This window comes from Dissoconium aciculare (assembly GCF_010015565.1).
Source record: "Dissoconium aciculare CBS 342.82 unplaced genomic scaffold K489scaffold_9, whole genome shotgun sequence".
Lineage (NCBI taxonomy): Eukaryota > Fungi > Ascomycota > Dothideomycetes > Mycosphaerellales > Dissoconiaceae > Dissoconium > Dissoconium aciculare.
In genome coordinates this window covers 651,225-673,285 of record NW_022984959.1, presented here as the reverse complement: position 1 = coordinate 673,285, position 22,061 = coordinate 651,225, and the positions used below count along the sequence as shown (strand labels likewise).

General features: G+C 52.8%; 12 protein-coding genes across 12 annotated transcripts; 7 read left to right on the top strand and 5 right to left on the bottom strand.

Moving 5' to 3' along the window:
* Positions 1-419: 419 nt before the first annotated feature.
* Positions 420-1,589, top strand: K489DRAFT_382184 (uncharacterized protein). The gene has a single exon (XM_033605314.1). The coding sequence runs from the start codon at positions 917-919 to the stop codon at positions 1,556-1,558; it is 642 nt and encodes a 213-aa protein (XP_033458180.1). The 5' UTR covers positions 420-916; the 3' UTR covers positions 1,559-1,589.
* Positions 1,590-2,862: 1,273 nt separating this feature from the next.
* Positions 2,863-3,891, top strand: K489DRAFT_389815 (geranylgeranyl diphosphate synthase 1; the record flags this gene model as incomplete). The annotated part of the gene is made up of 1 exon (XM_033606546.1): positions 2,863-3,891. The coding sequence occupies one exon, from the start codon at positions 2,863-2,865 to the stop codon at positions 3,889-3,891; it is 1,029 nt and encodes a 342-aa protein (XP_033458179.1).
* Positions 3,892-4,251: 360 nt separating this feature from the next.
* Positions 4,252-4,802, bottom strand: K489DRAFT_299460 (L30e-like protein; the record flags this gene model as incomplete). The annotated part of the gene is made up of 2 exons (XM_033600379.1): positions 4,252-4,634; positions 4,715-4,802. Coding segments are annotated over 2 exons (471 nt in total), but the record flags the coding sequence as incomplete, so codon positions are not given.
* Positions 4,803-5,920: 1,118 nt separating this feature from the next.
* On the bottom strand, positions 5,921-6,211 carry K489DRAFT_322789 (mitochondrial 54S ribosomal protein YmL33; the record flags this gene model as incomplete). The annotated part of the gene is made up of 1 exon (XM_033601646.1): positions 5,921-6,211. One exon carries the CDS (start codon positions 6,209-6,211, stop codon positions 5,921-5,923), a length of 291 nt encoding a protein of 96 aa, XP_033458177.1.
* Positions 6,212-6,494: 283 nt separating this feature from the next.
* On the top strand, positions 6,495-8,804 carry K489DRAFT_372074 (exocyst complex component Sec6; the record flags this gene model as incomplete). Its single annotated transcript, XM_033603300.1, has 1 exon — positions 6,495-8,804. The coding sequence occupies one exon, from the start codon at positions 6,495-6,497 to the stop codon at positions 8,802-8,804; it is 2,310 nt and encodes a 769-aa protein (XP_033458176.1).
* Positions 8,805-11,850: 3,046 nt separating this feature from the next.
* Positions 11,851-13,286, top strand: K489DRAFT_266981 (uncharacterized protein). The gene has a single exon (XM_033600086.1). The coding sequence runs from the start codon at positions 12,197-12,199 to the stop codon at positions 13,109-13,111; it is 915 nt and encodes a 304-aa protein (XP_033458175.1). The 5' UTR covers positions 11,851-12,196; the 3' UTR covers positions 13,112-13,286.
* On the top strand, positions 13,200-13,872 carry K489DRAFT_322274 (uncharacterized protein; the record flags this gene model as incomplete). The annotated part of the gene is made up of 2 exons (XM_033601614.1): positions 13,200-13,408; positions 13,488-13,872. 2 exons carry the CDS (start codon positions 13,200-13,202, stop codon positions 13,870-13,872), a joined length of 594 nt encoding a protein of 197 aa, XP_033458174.1.
* Positions 13,873-14,785: 913 nt separating this feature from the next.
* On the bottom strand, positions 14,786-16,420 carry K489DRAFT_382177 (FAD/NAD(P)-binding domain-containing protein). Its single transcript, XM_033605313.1, has one exon. The coding sequence runs from the start codon at positions 16,125-16,127 to the stop codon at positions 14,853-14,855; it is 1,275 nt and encodes a 424-aa protein (XP_033458173.1). The 5' UTR covers positions 16,128-16,420; the 3' UTR covers positions 14,786-14,852.
* Positions 16,421-16,677: 257 nt separating this feature from the next.
* On the top strand, positions 16,678-17,787 carry K489DRAFT_389810 (uncharacterized protein; the record flags this gene model as incomplete). The annotated part of the gene is made up of 2 exons (XM_033606545.1): positions 16,678-16,773; positions 16,795-17,787. The coding sequence occupies 2 exons, from the start codon at positions 16,678-16,680 to the stop codon at positions 17,785-17,787; spliced, it is 1,089 nt and encodes a 362-aa protein (XP_033458172.1).
* K489DRAFT_382176 (uncharacterized protein) lies at positions 17,578-18,827 on the bottom strand. The gene has a single exon (XM_033605312.1). It carries the CDS (start codon positions 18,415-18,417, stop codon positions 17,839-17,841), a length of 579 nt encoding a protein of 192 aa, XP_033458171.1. The 5' UTR covers positions 18,418-18,827; the 3' UTR covers positions 17,578-17,838.
* Positions 18,828-19,250: 423 nt separating this feature from the next.
* On the top strand, positions 19,251-20,784 carry K489DRAFT_382174 (spermine synthase). The gene is made up of 2 exons (XM_033605311.1): positions 19,251-20,156; positions 20,364-20,784. Exons 1-2 carry the CDS (start codon positions 19,556-19,558, stop codon positions 20,639-20,641), a joined length of 879 nt encoding a protein of 292 aa, XP_033458170.1. The 5' UTR covers positions 19,251-19,555; the 3' UTR covers positions 20,642-20,784.
* A 579-nt stretch (positions 20,785-21,363) lies between these two features.
* Positions 21,364-22,003, bottom strand: K489DRAFT_382172 (UPF0057-domain-containing protein). The gene has a single exon (XM_033605310.1). It carries the CDS (start codon positions 21,885-21,887, stop codon positions 21,588-21,590), a length of 300 nt encoding a protein of 99 aa, XP_033458169.1. The 5' UTR covers positions 21,888-22,003; the 3' UTR covers positions 21,364-21,587.
* Between the last annotated feature and the right edge of the window lie 58 nt (positions 22,004-22,061).

The following is a 22,061-nucleotide window of genomic DNA, read 5'->3' as shown; positions in this document are numbered from 1 at the left end:
CTATACGAGATCAGTCGATGCCCGGCTGGGCACTAGGGTTGTGCTTCATGGATCTGTGCAGTAATAATGACGGTATACCTCGATGCTATGAACATGGCAAATCCAATTTGATACGTTGTCGTTCGATCTCCACCCACCCGTTCGATACCGTGATTGCGTGGAATTGTTCTACTTGCACATGCGTACTTCCAAGCTCGAGGTACACTTCCAACAGGTCTTGTGTCTTGTCAATCGGAAGGCGTTGTGCGTGTCTATTCTCAAGAATCCACATCAAAACAGCAATTCTCAATGATCATCGATCTCGAAAACTCGAAGGACAGCATCATCAAATTTACTGGGTCAGTCTGTCTCCAACATCACATGGAAAAGAGGAGCCTGGAGTCGCGCTAAGCATATAGTTACATGCCTGGCATCCCAACGATGACGATAAACACTGCCAGCTTTGACTGATTTCAACCTTATATCGTGACCTCAAAGATCACGTGAACAATGTGACCTTGGGTTTAGGCCAGTTCTATCCTTCATCTTTGCAGCAGAGCGGCGGCACAAGAGCCTCCGATTAGACACGAGCAGGTGACCGGTCTTGGTAACGCCGAGGAAACGCGAGAACAATAAGTCAAAACGCTCATTGTCCTAGGCAGCCGAGGAGGCAGAACGGAGTCCGATCGGCATCCACTTCCAGTCGAATCCGCCTGGTGGACGAAGTATGTTTCGTGGTCTCTGCATCGATTACCTACCAATGCCGCTCTCGATGAAACCAGACAGTGAACTCGACATCGCAACATGCGCGCATGTACATCATATTGAACGTTTCCTTCGCCTTCCACTAGGCTTTGTCGTGGTCCCTGGCGAGGGGGATTAAGTTTCTGTTGGAGCGATTCACCGGGAGTTAATCGGCAGCAAATGCCGGAGTAAGATGTTTTCGCAATCAAGATCATGGATAGCTCCACAAGTCGAAGAGGCCCGGAACAAGCAACGCTTGAACGATCGTCGTAAGAGATTATGTCCTCAATCTCCGTTTTGGACGGCGGATTTCGATTTGCGCAAACATATGAAAGAATGGAGAGCAAGTCTGGAGCGTATCAAGAGAAGGCAGGAGGTTTCCCGGGCCAGGGAAATTCGCGCGCAATCCAACTTAGATATTCCCACTGTCCCAGCAATCAAGCCGGCCTTACAGGGCAAGCTGTTCGATACGAATCATTCTGCTGTCTTGGCATTGCCGACAGTCTTTACTCATTCTCTCGGCCGACGGAGACTCGCGCCATGGCCTTCTAGGGAGGAAATGAAATATGAAGGCGACGACCGCGTCTCAACCGATCGTTTGCATGGTCGTTTCTTACCCGCGCCGAGAGTCGACGATGACGAGACAGTTCCCTGGATGCACCGAGCAATTATTGCACAGGAGGCGTTGGAGAATTTCCACTATCCTTATCCATGCGAAGTGGAAATCTTCCTGCGCATGCATTGGGTCCCAGACTTGGAAATCACCGACCTAGAGGGGCGGAACATGCTTGGGCGAGAGCTGATGGATCTTCTAGATCCCAAAGAAGTGTACTGAGTAAGTAAGCAAGCAAGCTTTGCGAAGCTGCAGGTGAGCAAGCAATTCGCAACCTGATGAGGTTAATTCGAACGCCTTCAGGAGTGGGTGTGAGTAAAGTCTCATGGGGAACGACGCACAAAGCTTGTGCAGGTGATCTTCGGAGGTGAGTTTCACGTAGACGCCTGGAGGTGGGAAAGACGCTACGACTTTATTATGTCACACAGTATGGCCCAGTAGCGCCGCGCACGTGCTCACTGCAAGGCTCTCACATGCCGCTGACACGTCGGAGCTTTCGGACGTTCAGCAACTTTCGTCCGACGCGTAATGAACAGCCTCCATGGGCTTGTTGGGGGTCATCTGGGATGCCAGGCCTCCAGTGACAATAGACCTCGGGATTTGTCGAAAAGCTGGCAATGCACATGCACGCACAATGTACAACTGTGTCATTGCCTGCCCAGGTGGTTTTGATACAGCTCTCCAGGGCTGCTTTGTATACCCATTCAATGTAGCTGCACGCCTGGTTTCACAGTAGAAGTGTGTGGCACCTGCGAACCTTGTCTCTCTTCCGCTGATCCTTGCTGGTCGCTGCGACTCTTGATGCCTCATCCATCACTACCACCAGATCGATTTTCGCGAGGGCCGGGGCACGAGAAAATCCACGCCGCAACGCCGTCACCTGCACTCAATCCGTCGAGGCTCAGGCCCCACCCCGGTGGACGTTCATGGGCATCTCATCGGCCAGATATAGTGAAATCATAGGCGCTAAGTGATGGCCCGCGAGGAACCGCGTGCAGAAGCGATTTGGTCCTAGACCCATATATAGTCTCCGCGCACAGGACATAAAAGGCACGATGACATTTAACTCGTATGCCTCTCACTTCCGAGCAGACAGCAAACAGGCGATCGGCCGCTTCACTGAAGATCTCTCCCACTCTGCAAACACTCCATCGCAGTCGGTCTCCACCATGAGCGCCGGCTCAACGGCCACGACCACGACCACTCACAATCACACCACCCCACAATCGTCACCTGCTCGAGGGCCCACGTCGATCCCGATCCGAACGAGTTCAAGTCGCGCGATACTCAACAGCGAGTACAATTCTGGCTCAAGCCACAAATCATCCAAAGATCGTCATAGTCTGGGTTCAACCTCCTCTTCTCGCCAGCGTCTGCCTGAGCCAGACGAGCGCGAGTGGATGGCCCAAGGCACTCGGAGTTCGCGCGCGCTTTCGAGCTTTTCACAACAACCTTACACACCGCAGTCGCCTCCTCGACCACTGGTGCCCAACGATGTTCACCGAGACGATGCAGAAGCGGACCTGATGGACGGCCATAAAATGCTATGGAATAATGAGAAGGAGAACATTCTGCGCGGGCCGTATGACTACCTGGAATCGACGCCAGGCAAAGACGTCCGATCACAACTGATCACTGCGTTCAACGCATGGCTTCAAGTGCCTGTCCCTTCGCTACGAGTCATCACACGCGTTGTAGCCATGCTACACACTGCCTCATTACTCATTGACGATGTGGAGGACAACAGTCTTCTGAGACGAGGGAAACCTGTGGCGCATAGCATATTTGGCACAGCTCAAACAATCAATAGCGCAAATTATATATACTTTTGCGCACTCCAAGAGCTGTTGACCTTGGACAACCCGGAGGTTATCCGCATATATACTGAAGAGTTGCTAAATCTGCACCGCGGCCAAGGCATGGACCTCTTCTGGCGTGATACTCTGACGTGTCCCACGGAGGATGACTACCTTGAGATGGTCGGAAACAAGACTGGCGGTCTATTTCGTTTAGCTATCAAACTCATGTGTGCCGAGTCTCCTTCTCAAAATCCACCTAAAACCGGCAGCAGTGGCAGCGATCAGAAGGCACCACTACAACAGCAACCAGTCGACTACATACCGCTTGTGAACACCGTCGGCCTTCTATTCCAAATCCTCGACGATTACCGAAATCTCAGCGATACGACATACACACAGAACAAGGGACTTTGTGAGGACCTGACGGAAGGCAAATTCAGCTTCCCCATCATACACGCAATACGCTCAGAGCCCGGCAATTTGGTCCTCATAAACATTCTGAAACAAAAGACCAACGACGAAGATGTCAAGAGATATGCTATCAGTTATATGGAGGGCACAGGTAGCTTCGCATACACTCGCCGTGTATTGCGCGGCCTTACGAAGAAAGCCCTTGCTTTGGTCGATGAGGTCGATCGCAGCACGGGCGTGGAGGCGCGAGGAGGCGGTGTCCGAGCGATCTTGGAACGCTTGCGCGTGGACAAGCAACGGGATAGGGCAAGCATGGCTGAGATATCAGAGGACCGGGAAAGGTGACTTGAATAGCTTGTAACGTGAAAGAATGATGCCGAAGTTCATGTTCAAGCCGACTCGTGTGTGTGCGATTCGAGCAGTACGCAGCGTCGGTTCATCTCGAGGTATCTTCTACGGCGCATATGGAATTGCTCTCGCAAGCAGCCGAGCGCGGAGGTGCCATGCTCTCCGGCGCAAAATGCAGCAGTGACTGTTCGAAGCGCGGCGCCGAAATTCCTGCCCGTCGATTGCAAGAGTCTCCAGTCTGAGCATCGCTGTCCATTCGTGTAGTTTACAAACGTACATCTCCCATACAGATCAACCTCAACGTCATGAAACTCCCAAACGCCGACTCAATGATCCCATATTGCGCAAGTGGTATCTCTATACCTTCACGGTCTGGCCCATCTTGATCGCCAGCTTCCACAAGTCATTGTAAGCCTCGGTCCATTCCTCTCCTGCGTCCTCACCGTCCTTGTTCTTTCCGCCCTTGTTTGCAGAAATCATGACCACACTTGTTGGCCTCTTCGTTGAGCCAGCAGCGCCCAGTTCCGCACGACTCGGCACGAACAGATACGGAAGGTTGTGGTCCTCGCAAAGGACGGGAATGTGGCTGATGACGTCCATCGGTGAGATATCAGCAGCGAGCACAACGATACCTGGCGGCGGCGCTGATGATGCGAGTGTTGTGGGAGTAGCCCTGGGCGACTTTCGAATTGCCTTGACGCATTCTTTGACACCGCGCTTGAGGGTCTTGTGTTTGGCGGCTAAGATTTTATCGTCAGTATCATTGATCATGGATGCACAACTGAGTCGCAGCCGGCCTAGAGAGATCAATGTGTCCTACCTTTTTTCACGCCCTTCAAAACCTTTTTCTGTTGCTTATCATCCGCGAGAGGATTGGCGAAAGGAACCAGCGCAGCAAGCGCCACGGCTCCAGCAGCGGCAACCACGTCATCGCCATTGAGAGTTGCGTCGATGTCCATGATTGAATCCTCAGCTACATCTTCGCCAGCTTTTGACTTTTTCTTGTCCTTCTTTTCCTTCTTAGCGACATGTTCCTCGACTTCGTCGGCAGGAGCAGCCTCGCTCAGCTTGCGCTTCTTCTTTTCCTCCTTGCGCGCCTTCTTCTCTGCGTCAGATTTGTCCTTGGCCATTGTGTCTGTTGGTTTGAGCAGTGATGTAGTTTTGATTTACCCTCTTGTTCCTGTTGGAAGCTTCGGCACGAAATTTGAGAACTAGAGAACCAAGTGCTTGGTCCGTGCTCTACACGAGTCGGCAGAACTCCGGCATCCATCGCAAAGTGTACGGACAGAGATAGATACTAGGTACCTAGGTATGCTGCAAATTGAAGATCTTATATTATGATACCAGAAGCTGCAATGATAGCAATGATCGAGTAAAGACTTCATTCTTATCTGCTCGTTTCAAGGAGGGTAACACGGGCCTTCAAGATGTGGATCACGACAAGTAAACGCATTGAACGACGAAACGATCCTCGCGCGCGCCTCAAATCGGGAGCGCCAGAACAGCCCGAGTCCCCTTCCACCGTCTCATTTCCTTCCACTGAAAATATCAGCTATTCGTTGCGCCCCAGCACTTTTCTTTATGCGCCCGTGAAGAATCATGCGTAGATGGTGGCGCATCTCGCAGACATCTGACAGTTACAGATCTTTCGTCTCCAATGTGCAAGGCACATGCTCCATAGCCGTCTGCAATTCCATGTCGACCATAGCTCTTCGATTAGACCGGCGCCTTCGTCTAAAGACCTAACTCTCATACTGCTACTGGTTATGCTGACGAGTGATTCTCGAGCGATCGAGAAACCGTCGCAGTGATCGTGATTCTGGCACTGGTGCACCGTCATGGATGCTGGAAAATCGGACTGACTATGCACCATCGTGCTGGAACGGCTTCATACAATGTTGAAGTCCGACAGCGGGCACAGGTTTATCGCTGATTGGAGATGAGCTCTGCCGATGGGCTGCGCGCATTCGGATCTTTTGACTGGTCGCAATTGTGGTTCGTCATGTATGAAACATCGCGGACGTGTTTACTGCGCTTTGTTCGCAGCTCGAAGGTCCTGAACCCGAGTTTCCACGTAGTATCCAGTCTCGGGTCGCCGTAAATCCTTCATCTCTTTCGGCGTCAGGGCCTTGTCGACTTCTTGAACTTCTACCAACTCTTTCACCGCGAAGATTTGACCAGCAGTCGCGGGCGTGACTGGATGATAGACTGTTGCCATGCGCTTTCGGAGACCTAGGGCTCTTAAGACACCTCCGACTTTGGTTGGCAAGCCGATGGCAGAGCGTAGGAGGGTTATGCGGAAATAGTTCGTTGACATTTTGCAGATGTCGTGCCGGCTCAAGTCTTGGGTTTCAACACCTGACGCGGACTTGGAAATTTTGTGGTGTATCGATGGACGTCGATGAGAATCGAAGTTGAGATGATGAGATGTAAATCGAAAATTGAGCGCGCGAGTGACCGCGCCTCCGCAGCGGGCTTCACCTGCCAGGGTCGTTTGGCCGCTAGCTTCGCTTTTACGCTACATCAACGATGCGCGCATGAAGATCCCACATGCTGTACGGCCACTCAACCCTTGAAAGAAGCCAGATCAGCCGCTGATTATGAACGATGGAACGCTCGACGACACCGCATCCAAGCTCGCCGAGCTGCTCAAGCACCCGGACGACTTGGACAAGCTGCCCTCACTGCGCAGCGAGTTCACTCGCAAGAAGGCGGCCATCGACGGCCAGCTTAAGCATGGCCTGAAAGAGCAACTGGAGATTACTCAGAATGGCATGACAAGTATCAATGAGGGCCAAAAGATTGTGGCCCTCATCAAAGAGGAGATGATGAAGATCGACAAATTATGTACAGAGGCGCAAACCATGATCGAGGACTTTCCAGAAATCAATCGTATGAGCATCATGCAGCGTAACTTTGCGGCAGTCGAGAGTGTCAAGGCGAGCATTGACACTTTTGCGCAACAACTTGCGGATCTTGAACAACTACTGCGCGAGGATGACGAAGATCTCAAGAACCAACCAAACCTACTTGCGATTCATTCTGGGCTTACAACGCTGCGTGATGTGAGAGACTCGGCTATGGAGCAGGTCAAGGGAAGCGTAGATGGCGCCTCAGGCTTGGAACTCATTGAAAATCTCCCCTTGGAGTCCGGGATTACCCTACGAGATCTCTTTACGAAGCTTGATGATGTGGTCGAATGGTTTGACGAGCATGTTGGGCAAGCGTGCTTGAACCTGATAGGGTTGGTCCAAACTGGGAACAATGGGCTGGTCGTCAGGCTTGCACTGGTGATTGAAGAGGAGGAGAAGAAAGACCGCCAGACAAAGGCCTTGCAGGATGCTCAGCGCGAATTCCAAGACGTCGCGTCTCGCTTGCAGAACATCAATGTCCGCCAGAGAGATCTCCGAGGTTACAAGAAGAAATTCCTGCAGGCAGTGGAGCTGAGCGCACAAGCACAGTTCGGAGCGGTTCGGGAGACATTTGACGAGGACTCCGATAAACTCGAGAAGGCCTGTAGATGGTTCTTCAACGATTTGAACACTGTCAAGCTCGGCATGCAGACCCTAATGCCGAAGAAGTGGAAGATTTTCAAGACATATGTCAACATCTACCACAAACTGATGCATGATTTTCTTGTTGAAAGGCTTGATGACGATTCAATTGGACCGGTCCAAATGCTAGCCATCTTGAATTGGGTGGAAAAGTATTACGGCAAGATGAAACGTCTGGAGGTCAAGGTTGAAGACCTCAAACCTCACGTTATTGATGAGCGAGAGAATGACCTAGTCAGGGAGTATCGCAACGTCGTTACTCGCGCAGTCGAGGAATGGATGGACCGCATGGCAGCGGCCGATAGAAAGACGTTCCTGTCCCGCGCAGAGGACAGCCTGGACCATGATGCAGACAATCAATTACATACGAAGTCTCTCAGTGATATGTGGACGATGCTGCGGGAGCAGTTGTCGGTTGCCCAATCCTCAGATCGGCCCGATGTTGTCGAGGGTGTGATCGACGCCATGATGACCGCGCTCAAGGGTCGCCAGCAGATGTGGGAGCAACTTATCACGGAGGATTTCCGCAAGATTGAGGCCGCGCCAGATCCGACACACTTGGAGGGCGTCAACGCATTACAAGACTGGCTTGTCGCCATCGCGAACGACCAGATCACCATCATTGACGACAATCCCGAGACCGGAGCAGTATCATTCCTCACGCGCTTCCGGACCGAATATGAACCCCTCGTCACACCTGCGTATCTCGTCACGAGTCAAAGCGAGCACGATAACCTGCAGAACGGATACGTCGATCTGGCCACCTACGGTATGCACTTGTTCGCCTCGGTCATCTTCGCAACGGATATCAAACCGGTGTTGTCAGAATTTTTCACGCCGGCGTGGTACGGCAAGATGCCGGGCACGATGGCGTCTATCACGACCACTTTCGAAGACTATCTCAAGGACTACACTTCAGTGCTACACCCATCGCTCCGTGACGTTCTTGTCGAAGAGCTTTCCGACGCGCTACTCGTGCGCTATCTGGGATGCGCCAAGAACAAGAATGTGAAATTCAGGCGGCAGGATCCTTTTACCGACAAGATTCGCGACGACATTGTCACCGTCTTCAATTTTTTCAACCAATTCGGCGCGACATTCGACCTAGTAAAGGACAAATGGAGAGCGGTGAATGCGTTTGAGAACCTATTGAGCGCGGACAAAGGCGCCGGCGTGCTCGAGGCGTTTACCAGGCTGAAAGGACAGTACTGGGATGTGCAAATCGGTTGGTTAGAGGCAGTCCTGCGCAGTCGTGATGATTTTGATCGGGCCATGCTCAGTGGAGTCAAAGCCAAGGCTGCCGAGCTCAGTCTGGAACGCGGCGCAGAGGCGACGGTGATGAGCAAGGTGAGATGAAAAGCCCGCACAGACGTGTAGCTTGTGGCCTTCCGCTTCGGATTTGTTCGGGCATCGATCCAAGTGCGACAAGATTAGATGCGACATTGGGCTACTCGACATCGAGACTGCGCCAACCATGACCTGATTGAGGACACGCTGTTGTCGCACAAAAGCTGTGTCATACTCGCATCAAGACGAGGAAAAGCCCAACCCCGAATCCAACGTGGCACGACAGAAGCTAGTCAGTCTCATCCCAATTTCCGTGTCGTTGCGCAGAATTATTAGTTGTTGAGTGTGCACACGACAAGACGCGAAACGACTGGTCAGAAGAAGGAAGGGAGAGAAGAGTCATCACAACCTTTGTGGGTAACTGTTCAGCATGTGCTAGGCTGGATCCCTCAATTCAGAGCGAGCCATTCTTACAGCACAACTAACCATGGAGTTGGTGATTGGGTGACAGCTTGTGGCAGCTTATCGTCACCTCTCACGCAAGGATCATAGCGTGCAAAATCCTCACAGTGCCAGCACACTCAACGACTTTGCTTTTTTCCAAGACCATGGGACATTATCACCTGGTGACGTGGGACGTGGAATGCGGCACAATTTCAGCGGTGAGGATCACGATCTCTACGGGACCACAAGAATAGCATCGAGCTGGAAGGATTATTTCGGGTAGTGCGAGAAGCGAACACGACATCGCGGTGAGTCGCACTGAGGTTGCCTGTGATGGACGAACATGTACTGCGGCGCATCCAGCATGACCAATCGAAGCGCACTCGTTTTGGCGCCGTCTGGCGGCAGGCTGGTCAGGTCCACAGCAGGATTTGAGCAGCCTGAGCGAATGGTTGATTCTACAAGCTTTGTCCGAGTAACTAGAAGGACTTCCGTGCGTGCAATTGCAATTGCGAAGATATGTAATAATTTACCATCAGGGCTGGGCAAGATTTCTCATGAAGATCTTCGACTATGCATGATTGATGAATGTGCTCTCGGGTCCCAGACAAGAGCATGTACGGTGTCGGTCAAGCCGGACGGGGTACTCCGACTGCTGAATAAAAACGACCTTGGAAAAACCTCTGCATCGCAGCATAACGAGTGGGCAGGTCATGTATTAGTCTTCCATGAAATGAACTATCTGATGATTCATCCGTGAGCCCCGTCTGATTTGACCGATGGCTGATGCGACAGACGATAGGCATGTGCTGTACTAACCAGACCGAAGGTGCATCTAGACGGTGTATTTCTGTTTGTCGTGTTAATGACAACTGCAGCATGCACATGCATGCACGGTGTGTCCATAATCACCTCACGCCTGCATCAAGTCCAGCATGTATCGGCACGGCGCATGCATGCATGAAACTCTGACGTGGCACTCTCGTGTCGCAGAAGAGTGGCCGACAGTTCACGAGAGGCGGACGGCGACGACGGCGAGGATCGTTGCCAGATCCAATCGCGTTTCAGAACACAAGCAATGCACGTTCCCGGCGGGCTCCGATCCTGGCATAGCGCGGAGTTGAGAAGCAGAAAGGAGGAGGCCAATGCAGAGATGCGCAGCTCATCACACAGTATCACACAGTCCGCCCGTTCGGCTTCGTAACACCGCTGCACGGGTGGGTCATTCCGTGTCATCATCGGTGGAGATGCATTTCCTGGGAGGTTCTTGTCATGCTCCAGCATCACACGGTGAAAAATTGTCCTGTCTGGCCAGTTGAGCCATCAGATGATACAGTGGCATTGTCCGTATATACATCTCTTTGTTCTGGTACATTTCAGTATCAACCAGGCACCTGGGTATACAGAGTATACAGAGTATGGCGGCAATCTCGTCACAGACGAAGACATTATGATCACACCCGTGCACAGGAGGAAGCCACGGAAAAAAATCTTGGTGGTGCGTAAAATTGGCGGTCTCTCTGCGCTGTCCCCCCTCCTCAAGCAGGTTTTTGGTTTTTCTTCCTCCACCACCACGGCGGGCACCACCCACACTCCACATTCCACACACACACTAAGCTTCCACACACCTCACTGCAGCGCCCGGATTTCCCCCCCCCCTTCTCCTTCGCTCTCTGTGCTCCTTTCCCTCCCATTTCCCATATGAACCGTCCTGCCCGCGACCGCCCAGCTTTTTCCCTTTCGAAACCTTCTTCTCCTTTCCCACTGTACTCACACACAAGAAGAACATACTACATACACACACACTCGTCTTGTCCTAAGCAGGTTGACGAGTCTATCGCTCCCCTTATCATTCCTCCCAACCCTCGAAGAAAGAAAGAAGAAAAAACATCCCCGAGGACCAAAAGTCTCCTCCTTTTCGAGCCATCGTCTGCTTTCCATCTTTGGAGTGTCTTTCGTTGCGTCTGCGTGCCATCTGGACCCGGATTCTTTTGCTTTTCTTGCTCCTCCCGCCACTTCTATTGGATTGCCCGCAAGGACCCGTTCTCCATTTTCCAGGATGACATTTCGCAACCGCGACGAGACTTTTTCCCCTACCAGGTATTCCTTTTTTCCGTATTCTCATCGCGTTGCGTTTCTCGTTTTTTGCTCTTCTCTCGGTCTTTCTTGCTTGCTCTGGCATCTGCGTACGTCTATTTCCTCGGTCATCTGGCGTCGCCTGAAACAGGATTGTCCGCCGGCACCCCTGGAGACAGTTCTGGAAGGACTTCGCCCACCACTATTTGCCAAGGCTCCTGGACCATTGGATCATGCCGGATTTCGTAGCAGCTCTCCATTGAACCTGCCTGCGCATATCCACCGAACGAAGGACCTCGGATTTCATGGACCTCCCGGATCGAACGTTCTTTGGGCCAATGACCAATTCCTGGGTCTGTACTTCGGTACTCGTAGGCTGACTTGAAAGTCGATAATCTAAGCATGATTGTTGACTGCTCAATGAAGCTCATCATCCAGGACGGAACGGTGATTTCCGGATACCCTTGACTCTTTGGACTCCTGTGCTGCGTCTTTGCTCCTGATTCGGTGCCATCGTTTGCTCTAGACTTTTTGCCCGGGATCGTCCACACTTCCCGTTCGATCATTCTGCCTGCTTACGACTTCACCGCCGACCGCGCGCATGAGACTGACTTGTCATGCTCTTCCTCATGCCGCCATAACTCCTGGAACACGCTCGGCCCTATTCGGATTTTTCACCTCGCCGGCAGCTAACATGATCCAATTTGTTTATGCTTGTTGTTTCTCTTTGCTTACAGCACTTGCAACACTCACTGTATTGTGGACGATGACTGACTCTTCTTATATTCAGTGAGGTTTTTTCACCATTCTCACCTGGGTCTGTGCTGTTCTCTGAGCCCTCAGAAGAGGATCAGTGGTCACGGCCTGTGCCTTCACATCTCCCTCCCACGCCGGAATCTGATTGTTTCCTTTCCGATTTCTGCCAGGATTTAAACCCGGAAATGAGCCGCGACATGAGCCTCCCATATGACTGGACCCCGACCACATCGTCAGAGGACACATGGACCACCACATCTGCACCTGTAGAACGGAATACCATGCCCTACGAGACTTCTCTGTGGCCCACTTCCGGATATGCTGCCTACCAGGACTTGCCTTCATCGGATGACGCCGCATGGTATCCCGCCGTTCATGGATCTGTAGTAGGCTTGTCGCCTGTTCTGAGTCAAATGAGCCAGAACTCGCACACCCTTCATTTCTTTCCCGAATTGGATACCTTCCCCACCGGACATAAAGTGGACCATTTCCCTCTGCCAAGTGAGGCCCATCAGTGGAACTTATCGGACGGCCTTGCTCTTGGAAGTTTCTTGACCCCGGATGCGTGCTCGTCTTTGTCCCAAGGCCTGCCTTCGTCCGAGACCACATTTCCTGATCTCTCCGTGGACTCTCCAGCGCTCTGCGCCGTGCAGCAGCCGCTGCTCTTGTTTCCTGATGGCCAGTCTTGTGAATCCCGGAGATCTTTCTCCGAACCAAATGTTGGCCACGGACGCCGCCTTTTGCCCAGGACACCTCAGGCCCTACCGATGTCGCGTTCACAGTCCAGCTCACAATATCGCGCTATCCAGCCGCATTCAGTGGTCGCCTCCTCCACATTTGCTGAGACCGAGGGTAACATTCCGGTGCTGCCGAAAGCTCCAGCGTCTCGGGGAGCGACCCTCTCAGAGCCTCTCGCTGCTTCCGTGTGCCGGCCGACAGCTACTTCCGAGGTAGCTTATGCTCAGGATCAATTGTCAGGCCCAGAGGTGTCGTCTGCCATTAATTCTGGTCTTCCGGCCGTTTATCTGCAAACTGCGGACTTCGAGGACTACCGATATCACGGTGAATTCGACCAAACTTGTGCACAGCCGACAAGGTAAGAACGCAGAACGAATCAGTCGAAGCAACGCCAGACACTGACCATACCAAAGCCATATCTTTGCATACAATCTTCCCCAGACTTACCCGATGAGCATCTCGGCGGGCAGTGCACAATCTACCTGTCGCCTTAATGTTACCACAACAAGCCTATCTACGGAGGGTGACGAAGGTCGCTACCGCACAAACGCTCTCTACAAGGAAGGCCCGAAGGCAGATGGTCTCTATCACTGCTACTACGAGGGAGATGCGTCGAATCCATGCACCCACAAGCCAACGAAGCTGAAGTGCAACTATGAGTACGTTCATCGTCTACCAACGAAGTGAAAAGCGCGACCCGTGCTCGCACATGTAATACAAAGCTAACCTCTTCCGCAGCAAGTACATTGACTCCCACCTCAAGCCTTTCCGCTGCAAGGACGGTGCCTGCTCAAAGCAACAATTCTCCTCCATGGCCTGCGTCTTGCGCCACGAACGGGAAGCGCACGGTCTGCACGGCCACGGCGATCGCCCTTTCCCTTGCCGATACGTTGGCTGCGAGCGCTCCCAGCTCCGTAACGGCTTCCCGCGCAAGTACAACCTCTACGACCACATGCGCCGCGTACACGGCTGGAAAGAGGACGAGGCAGCACAGGAGCAGGAGAACGGCAGTCTGTCGGCCGCGAACGTACGGAAGAACGCTCCGAGGAAGCGCAAGGCTTCTGCGAGCTCGTCGCAGAGCGAGCCGCCGGCGCGCAAGTTGAAGAGCGAGTTGGCAGTGTGAGGCAGTCTTGAGTAAGGGAACTCTCCCACCCCAGCTACTCAACACCATATGCCTCGCTCCGTCCTCACATATCTCGGACGTGAGCAGAAACGCCTGCCACCTCCCGCCGCCTCAGCTCCGCCGGCTACGCGATTACACGCGTTGAATTGACCAGCATGGTAAGCCAAGCGTCCAACAAGCTCCTTTACTTGATCTTTTGCTAACATCAGGTTCCAGATTCTCATTATGATTGCACAATCGAAGACGTCATTTTTTCGGATTGTACGCGCGAGTTACCGCCTGAGCTTGCAAAGGCACCAACGGGACGAGCTCTCTATGATTCGCGACAGATCCCGCTCCGTGCTGCTTCTTTGCGCGGAGCGAGATCTCTCGCCATTCCAAGAGCTCGGCGAACTTTGGTCCCCTATTGCTGTGCTCTAATGGAATCAGCTGCTGGTCACACACAAGTCCTCGACGGTCTCAGAGCCCTGGGCCTCGCAATGTTGATCCTTGTGCAGATTGTTGAAATTCCCTTGTTTTCTATGTCAGCAAAATTGCGACGCGAATTTTGTTTCGTTTTGATTTTAGACACTTGACTGAGATTTCTGTTGTTTATGAATGAGAAGTTTCCAAACTCAACGCGATGTTAAATATCATTTCATTCCCCAACACAACAAGGACACTCGAAATCTACGACCTGCCCGAGGATGCAACCCAATGAGAGGAAAGTCGTCGGAGTGACAGGTATCAAATCAATCATCGGGTGGTCCATTCGATTTGGCCGAGACGAACTGACTTGCTGCGCGAACCAGCACCTGGGCAAGCACCTTTACTCGACATCTTTATGATACAACTACGGTTCTGCGATGCGACTTTCTTGAAATCACAACGGTCCGTCGGCAAAACAATAAATATTTTAAAGATAAGTGTGATTTCACGGTAAAGAGAAAGCAATCATTTCCGCTCGTCTATGTCTATCTACTTGTCGCCAAACCGCCCCACTACCATATCAGCTTGAACACCGCAAACCACGCATATACTAGAGGTGTCATTAGCCACGATACCGCTGTCGGCGACGGCCCTCGAATCGCTCGGAGCATCAACGGCTCGATGCAGGAACGCGGCGCGCCGGGCGTGTTGAAATTGTAGTTCATCATGTCAAAGGTCATCTCTTGCGTGGCCGTCGCGCGCTCGAACATCTCCTGCTCAAAGCGGGAGACCCCTTGGTCAAGAGCTTGTGAAATCAGTTCCGCATCCGAGGCATGCGAGGCCGCGGAGATGATCGCATCGGATAGCTTCATGGCATCTTCCAGGGCCAGATTGACACCCTCCCCTGCAAAAGGCGTCATGACGTGTGCTGCATCTCCAATCAAAGTCACGCCGCGGCGGTGCGGCCAGCTGTGCCCGATGGGTAGCATGTAAAGATCTCGCGCTGTGACGTGGTCTTCGCTGGCGTGGATCAGCGCCAGCAAGTCGGGGTGCCAGCCGGCAAATTCCTCCATGCAATCTTTACGCACGGCGGCAATATCCCTAGTGTTGTGGGTGGCTTGCCAATCGGGTTCCCGCTTGCTCCATGTGTAGACTTGAATGCTGCCGTCGCCGTTGTATTGGCCCATGAGGCTCTTGCCGTCGGACCAGGTGAAAAGACTGCCACGATTCACGACCTTGTGTAGTTTCGGGTGATTTTCTTCTGCGTTTATGATTGTCATTGCGTAGCCTCCGATCCCTGTGTAGAAAGGTTTGACCGCGCTCAGATACGGACGAGCTTTGGACCATGCCCCATCTGCGCCAACGATGAGATCAAAGCCGCCCTGTGTGGTACCGTCCGCGAAGCAGATGCTACGATCTTCGTCAATATTGGTGACCTTCTTGTTCCATTGGACCGTGCCTTCGAGCAGGCTGTCGAAGAGCAGCTTCCGTAGCACTGGTCGATCAATCTCAGGTCTGTTGCCAAGGACTCCCGCTGGCTGTGATGATGAGTTAGAAGAGGTGGAGCCGTTGATTCGAACATAGCATAATAAGTTCTTGTCTGCGATCTTGAGTGCTTCGCCGTCGTAGCGTGCATGTTTCAGAAATTCGTCGCGAAGTCCAGCTTTCCGCAAAGCAGCCTGGCCAGTCTCTTCGTGAAGGTCAAGGGATCCTCCCTGAGATCGGAAATCCAATCCCGCCTCTCCTTCGAAGATTGTGACTGAGATCTGATCGTTTCCTTGCTGTAGCAAGCGGGCGAGTGTGCAACCTGCTGGGCCGGCGCCGAGGATGGCAATCTTCATCGGCATTGCGGGTGCGTTTGTTTAGTATTGTCAAAGTGGTATGTTCAAGACGTAGAAGCTCTTGCTTTTCGTTGTGAATGTTTCTGACAAGGGAACGAATCCCTCCTGGAGATCTGGTCATGTTATACACCTGCGCTCCCTACAAACCAGATCTTCATCCTGCGTGTTTTTGGCTTCGGGCTGACACCGCCGCATACACCGACCGCATACCTCCGATGATGCCGTGAGGCTGTGGTTTAGAGCTACAAAAAATAGCGGCCATTGAACTTCGTCTTCGCACATTCGGGGTTATATCAGCGAGAGAGCGATCTGACATGTTTATTGTTAGGTGGTGGTGTGGTTGGCCTGTAGGCGGCGGTTGGCGGAGAAGGCACGTGCACGAAAGGGTCGGACCCACGGTGTCTAAAACGCCGACATCAAATCCTAAATTTATCGAGAATAACTCTGCTAGACACGCTTGGGCTGATTTCTGGCTGTCCTTCAAACGTTTGCCCTAGAATGAGCATTTAGCACAAGTCGTTCCACATGTGGAAGCAGAGAAGCAAGTGCCCACATCATGGCTGGCGGCGTGCGTTCGAAATCTAATCAAAATGTGCGCTCGAAGACGAGCTCGACGAAAAAGTCGAGTAATGCTACCACGCAGAAACCCAGCGTAGACCGTCCGCGCCCGCAGGAGGCGTCTGTCGTCGATATTCCGGCATATGTGCAACAGGCCGCGTTGAATATCTTCCGCGATCATCTGCATCCGACCGACGAGGATGTCCAGCTGCTCCAAGAAATCAAGACGCATCTTTTCAATCGAGACTTCGCGACTACCTTCTCCAAACAGGAGTATCTGCGCGTCTATGCTTCTCGTTGGAGCCCGAGCCGTGCCCTAGGGTATCTAGAAATCTTTTCAGAAATAGCAGCTCATGTTCAGGTACCTTCAACAGGTGGCGAAGATGGCGAAAGGATCAGTACCAAGATTGTTTGCCTCGGTGGCGGAGCAGGCGCAGAGATCGTAGGCCTTGGAGCGTGGCTCAGCCTAAGTCCTCCTGGTGATCTCTACGCACAAAAGTTCGAGGCGCACTTCATTGATATCGCTGCATGGGGCGAGGTGATCAATGCATTGCACAAAGGCATTGTGGAGCCGCCGCCTCTCTCAAAGTATGCTTCTGCGGCCGTGAGAGAGTCGAATGCCGCTCTGCTCCTTGGAGATGTCTTCTCCTCGAGCTTTTCTCAATTTGATGTGCTATCTACTTCGGACGGCCCCTTCGCCGCTCAGATTCAGAACGCAGACCTGGTCACTCTGATGTTCACTCTGAATGAACTATATACGTGCTCGATTTCGAAGACGCAGTCACTGCTTGTCCAGCTGACAAAGAACATGCGCACTGGCACACATCTCCTTGTTGTGGACAGTCCCGGAAGCTATTCTACCGTTTCCATAAACGGGGCAGAGAAGAAGTATCCCATGCAATGGCTTTTGGACCATACTTTGCTGGACAGCGAGCCGCACAAGCGAGGGTCAGATGTCTTGCCCAAATGGTCCAAGGTCTTATCAGAAGAATCTAGATGGTTTAGATTGCCGCCGGGTCTGGAATATCCAATACCTCTAGAGCACATGCGTTACCAAATACATATGTACAAGAGAAACCAAGACCAAGGAGAAGAAGTCGTTACATGAGTGACCTTCATCACAACACATCCCACCCGAGGGAGGGCCAATTTGGCCGCTTCATCGCCGTCGGACGCTGAAGCTCATAGATACGTCCTCGCCAGGCTTTGGTGCCAACTCGAGTCTCTCAAACTTTGCGCCTGTCATGGTGACATTGACATCAAACTCAACATGCATTTCATTTCCGATTTCGGTCCAGAATTGTTCCCAAGACTCTGCAGAATGCCAGAACTTAGCTGAAGGCCCGAATTTCCCGGTCGTGTCGCCTGCAACCACCTGTGCTCTATGACGACCGACTATCAAGCTGTTAGCTTGTGGCCGCAATAGCTTGACACACTGCCTCGCGATCTGCAGTTGCTCATCTCGAGTGAACAAGTGGAAGAAGGAGCTGGCGTTGATGACATCGATTTTGCCGTACAGCTGCGTGAGCGGGCTTTCGGCGTCGAAAACGTCTGCTGCGATGAATTTGCTGTGCAAGGTCTCACGATCGCGGAACAACTCATATCCCAGATCGATCAGATCAAGTCGGAGATCTGACCCGTAGCACTGTCGACCATCCACGCCATCAGCGACCAAGCGGCGAAGATCTTGCGCGAAAGCACAGCCGAGATCGAGCAAGGTCGCGCCGTCTTTTTTCATGCGTGATAGGATCTCTGGATAGAGCTTGTGGGAACCTATGGCGAGTTGGAGGAAACGACCTTCGCCGATGCATGGGTAGGGATGGATAGCAAAGGCTTTGTCCCGCTATTGTGAGTGTCAGCTGGAACGATCAATCCTCATGGAAGTGCCATGCAACAAACCACGGCGTAGATATGTGGCTCCACCTCTGCCGGCGGGATCTTGCTATAGTTCTCCAATACTTGGCGAGTACTTGGGCTGATAACCTGGCTCAGATCCTCGTCGTAGCGAAGATGTCCATGTTTCTGCAAATGCTCCCGTATGTCAGACATGGCGGCTAATAATGGACTACACAAGAGCGGGAATGCTGTTTCTCAAATGGAGACGAGGAGAACTGTGGTGATTACAGGCCTCTCGCGACAACACATTTATACTACAACGCTGGTGTCAACGAGCCGCAGAGATGACAAACGCGTCTTCAAGAAGTGCCCAGGTGGTATACGTGCGTCATGGACCAGCGCCCATTGCCGCCAGATCTCAGACACACGAGCCGGTCCGACATTGGTTGAATAAGAGTCGACAGCAGCTCTTTGATTTTTGCTCAGATATAATTATACATATACATATATGAACATAGAACATACACCAGTGGTGATATATCGTTACTGCAGGTCCATGTGAAGTTTGATTGTGCATTCCCTGCTCTTCGGGTGACAATGTATGGCCAACGACCCCCACCATCAAATCCCATTGGGGACATTGCACCCATTGACCCCACCTGTGACGTCCCTGTCTCCTCCGCAACGCGACGAGAAGGAGGGCAAAAAAATCTTTTGTTTTTTTTGATTCGAAGCTTCCCAATCAAGACTTGGGCATCCGCGCGATGTGACAAGGTCGGGCGCGCATGAATTTTCTGCGGGTCACTATTACATGCCGACGGGCAGTGAGCCGGCAAAGACTTGGCCAGTTCGATCATAATAATACCGCTGCTGCTGCTGCTGCTGCTCGAAACGCTAGACTGTTCTCCTCCCGAATCAATCCCTACTCGTATTGCTTGGGTCGTCCATCAAAACGACCGTTGCTTCCTGTGACCCCTCCTCTGTTGCGTCTTCCACTGTCATCACACTCGACATATACCACCACCACCATCACCACCACCATGTCCACCGAGATCACCCACCCCACCATCGTCGATGGCTGGTTCCGCGAGATCAGCGACATGTGGCCCGGCCAGGCCATGACGCTGCGGGTCAAGAAAGTGGTGCACCACGAGAAGAGCAAATACCAGGACGTGCTGATCTTCGAGAGCACCAACCACGGGATGGTGTTGGTCCTCGATAACGTGATCCAATGCACGGAGCGGGACGAGTTCTCCTACCAGGAGATGATCACGCACCTGGGGATGTTCTCGCACCCGGAGCCGAAGCGCGTGCTGGTGATCGGCGGCGGCGACGGCGGCGTGCTGCGCGAGGTGGTTAAGCACGAGAGCGTCGAGGAGGCGGTGCTGTGCGACATCGACGAGGCCGTCATCCGCCTGAGCAAGCAGTACCTCCCCGAGATGAGCGTCAGCTACCAGCACCCCAAGGTCAAGGTCCACGTCGGCGATGGCTTCAAATTCCTGGAGGACTACAAGGACGCGTTCGATGTCATCATCACCGACTCGTCGGACCCGGAGGGCCCGGCCGAGAGCTTGTTCCAGAAGCCGTACTTCGAGTTGCTGCACGGCGCCCTCCGCGAAGGCGGTGTCATTACTACCCAAGGTTGTAAGCCCTTTCCCTAAGACTTCTCTGCATTTGCTGAAGAAAGGAGGTGGCTCGTTGCTGCTACTGCTGCTGCTGCTGCTTCTCTTGTTGCTGGCAATTCGGCTCTCGTGATGGGCTGCTAGCTTATTCCCTCCACCTGCTATAAGCCAGACTGTCCGCGAAAATTGCCTCTGCAAAATCACTGACATTTCCCATTTCACATAGCCGAGAACCCATGGCTCCACCTCAGTATGATCAAGAACCTCAAGGCCTCGGTCAAGCAGGTGTTCCCCGTGGCCGAGTACGGCTGGACCACCATCCCGACCTACCCGAGCGGTCAGATCGGCTTCATGGTCTGCACCAAGGACGGCAGCCGCGATGTCACCAAGCCGCTCCGTTCGCTGAGCGACGCTGAGGAGGACCGCCTCTTCCGATACTACAGCAAGAAGGTCCACGAGGCCGCTTTCGTCCTTCCCAAGTTCGCCGAGAAAGAGCTGCGGTGAGGCGCTGGAGGAGAGATGGTAGGGGCAACGAACGCCCGCGACTGAGGATGGATGCATGGCGAGTAGCAAACATCGCAAAGGACGGGTCTGCACACGTAGTCGATCAGTAGCGGCAGGCCTGCATGGCTGGCTCATAGGATAGAAAAATATACCAATGCGGTGTTCGCCACAGTATGACCACGCAGGACGATGTAACCTGGTAGATTTCCAAGGTTCGCAACGACTTCGTGGTCGCGCGCATAGGTCCCACACACGACCCTTTCTGATGTGCTGCATTGCAAGCATGGATGAGCGACAGGACTTCACGATGGCACAGGAATGAAGTATGGTCGTAAAAGTTCTTGGTTTCAAGCTATGGTATCAGAAGGGGGTTCACTGATCGCGATCCTCCTGCTTTCCTTCTTCCTGACAAGAGACTTTTTTAATCTGTCACAAGAGACACTTCACCAGCAACCTCACACAGCCCCATCAACGTCGAGTAAGCATTGAATCTTCCACACCTATCTCCTGCCGAGCTCGGACCACCGTGTGGACACGATTGATCATGGCGGCGTTGGACAGAGCGGAGCGTCTGGTCAAGCGGACACTCGCATGACATTCGGCTTGCGCGAGGATCGCATGACTTCGGTGTAGATGTGAGAGGTATTCGACATAGGAAAAAAATCGGCTCGCGCAGCGATGAAGCAAGATTGGGTATCGCTTGGAAAGCAGAGGAAACAGGTGGATATTAGGTGAGAGGGAGGTCCGGTCGCTTCATTCAGTTGAGGTCTGCATCTCTTTGGCTTTGACTAGAGACGTGTGCGCGGTGCGGCGCGCGCGCGTTGCGTCGTCTAATACTTGAGGATGATGTAGCTGCGCGACAAGTCAGCATATATATATTGGCGCATGGAGATTTCTCGGGACAGCGCGCAGGCGCGCCTGCTTCGTAAGGCGTTCCCGTGGAAGTTCAGAGGTGAGATACGTACAGCGCGTGGATGATACCGGGGATGTAACCCAAGCAGGTCAAGATGATGTTGATCAAGAGATCGGCGCCGCAGCCGCGCTCGAGGAAGACGCCGAGCGGGGGCAGGAGGATGGCAAGAATGATCTTGATGATGTCGCTGGAGGATTCGGTCAGAAAAGTGTTCGGTTGCGCGGGCGCAGATCCAAGCTTGATAGGAGAGGAAACATGACGAGTCGCTTCTCGCGCGACGCGGAGCTTTTCGACAGCGACACGCCGCTCCCCTCCCAAGCTCGGATCGCGCATGAATCGCAATGCAGGCACGAGACTTACCTTCCGGTGAAAGGCATTTTGGCTGAGGTTTGGGGGGTTGAGGATTAGGTTGTGGGAGTGTTGTTATGATTGTTGTTGAAGTTGTGGTCGTTGGTGATCGTAGGAAGAGGAAAGAGAAGCAAAGGAAGAGCAGAGGGGTGGTTGGGC

What these genes read in the sequence shown, in the direction of transcription:
- K489DRAFT_382184 (XM_033605314.1), top strand. Translation starts at nt 917, where the DNA reads ATGTTTTCGCAATCAAGATCATGGATAGCTCCACAAGTCGAAGAGGCC.
- K489DRAFT_266981 (XM_033600086.1), top strand. Translation starts at nt 12,197, where the DNA reads ATGAGCCGCGACATGAGCCTCCCATATGACTGGACCCCGACCACATCG.
- K489DRAFT_382177 (XM_033605313.1), bottom strand. Translation starts at nt 16,127, where the DNA reads ATGCCGATGAAGATTGCCATCCTCGGCGCCGGCCCAGCAGGTTGCACA.
- K489DRAFT_382176 (XM_033605312.1), bottom strand. Translation starts at nt 18,417, where the DNA reads ATGAAAAAAGACGGCGCGACCTTGCTCGATCTCGGCTGTGCTTTCGCG.
- K489DRAFT_382174 (XM_033605311.1), top strand. Translation starts at nt 19,556, where the DNA reads ATGTCCACCGAGATCACCCACCCCACCATCGTCGATGGCTGGTTCCGC. An exon ending in CGGTGTCATTACTACCCAAG is followed by an intron (nt 20,157 to 20,363) that starts GTTGTAAGCCCT and finishes CATTTCACATAG; the next exon opens with CCGAGAACCCATGGCTCCAC.
- K489DRAFT_382172 (XM_033605310.1), bottom strand. Translation starts at nt 21,887, where the DNA reads ATGCGCGATCCGAGCTTGGGAGGGGAGCGGCGTGTCGCTGTCGAAAAG.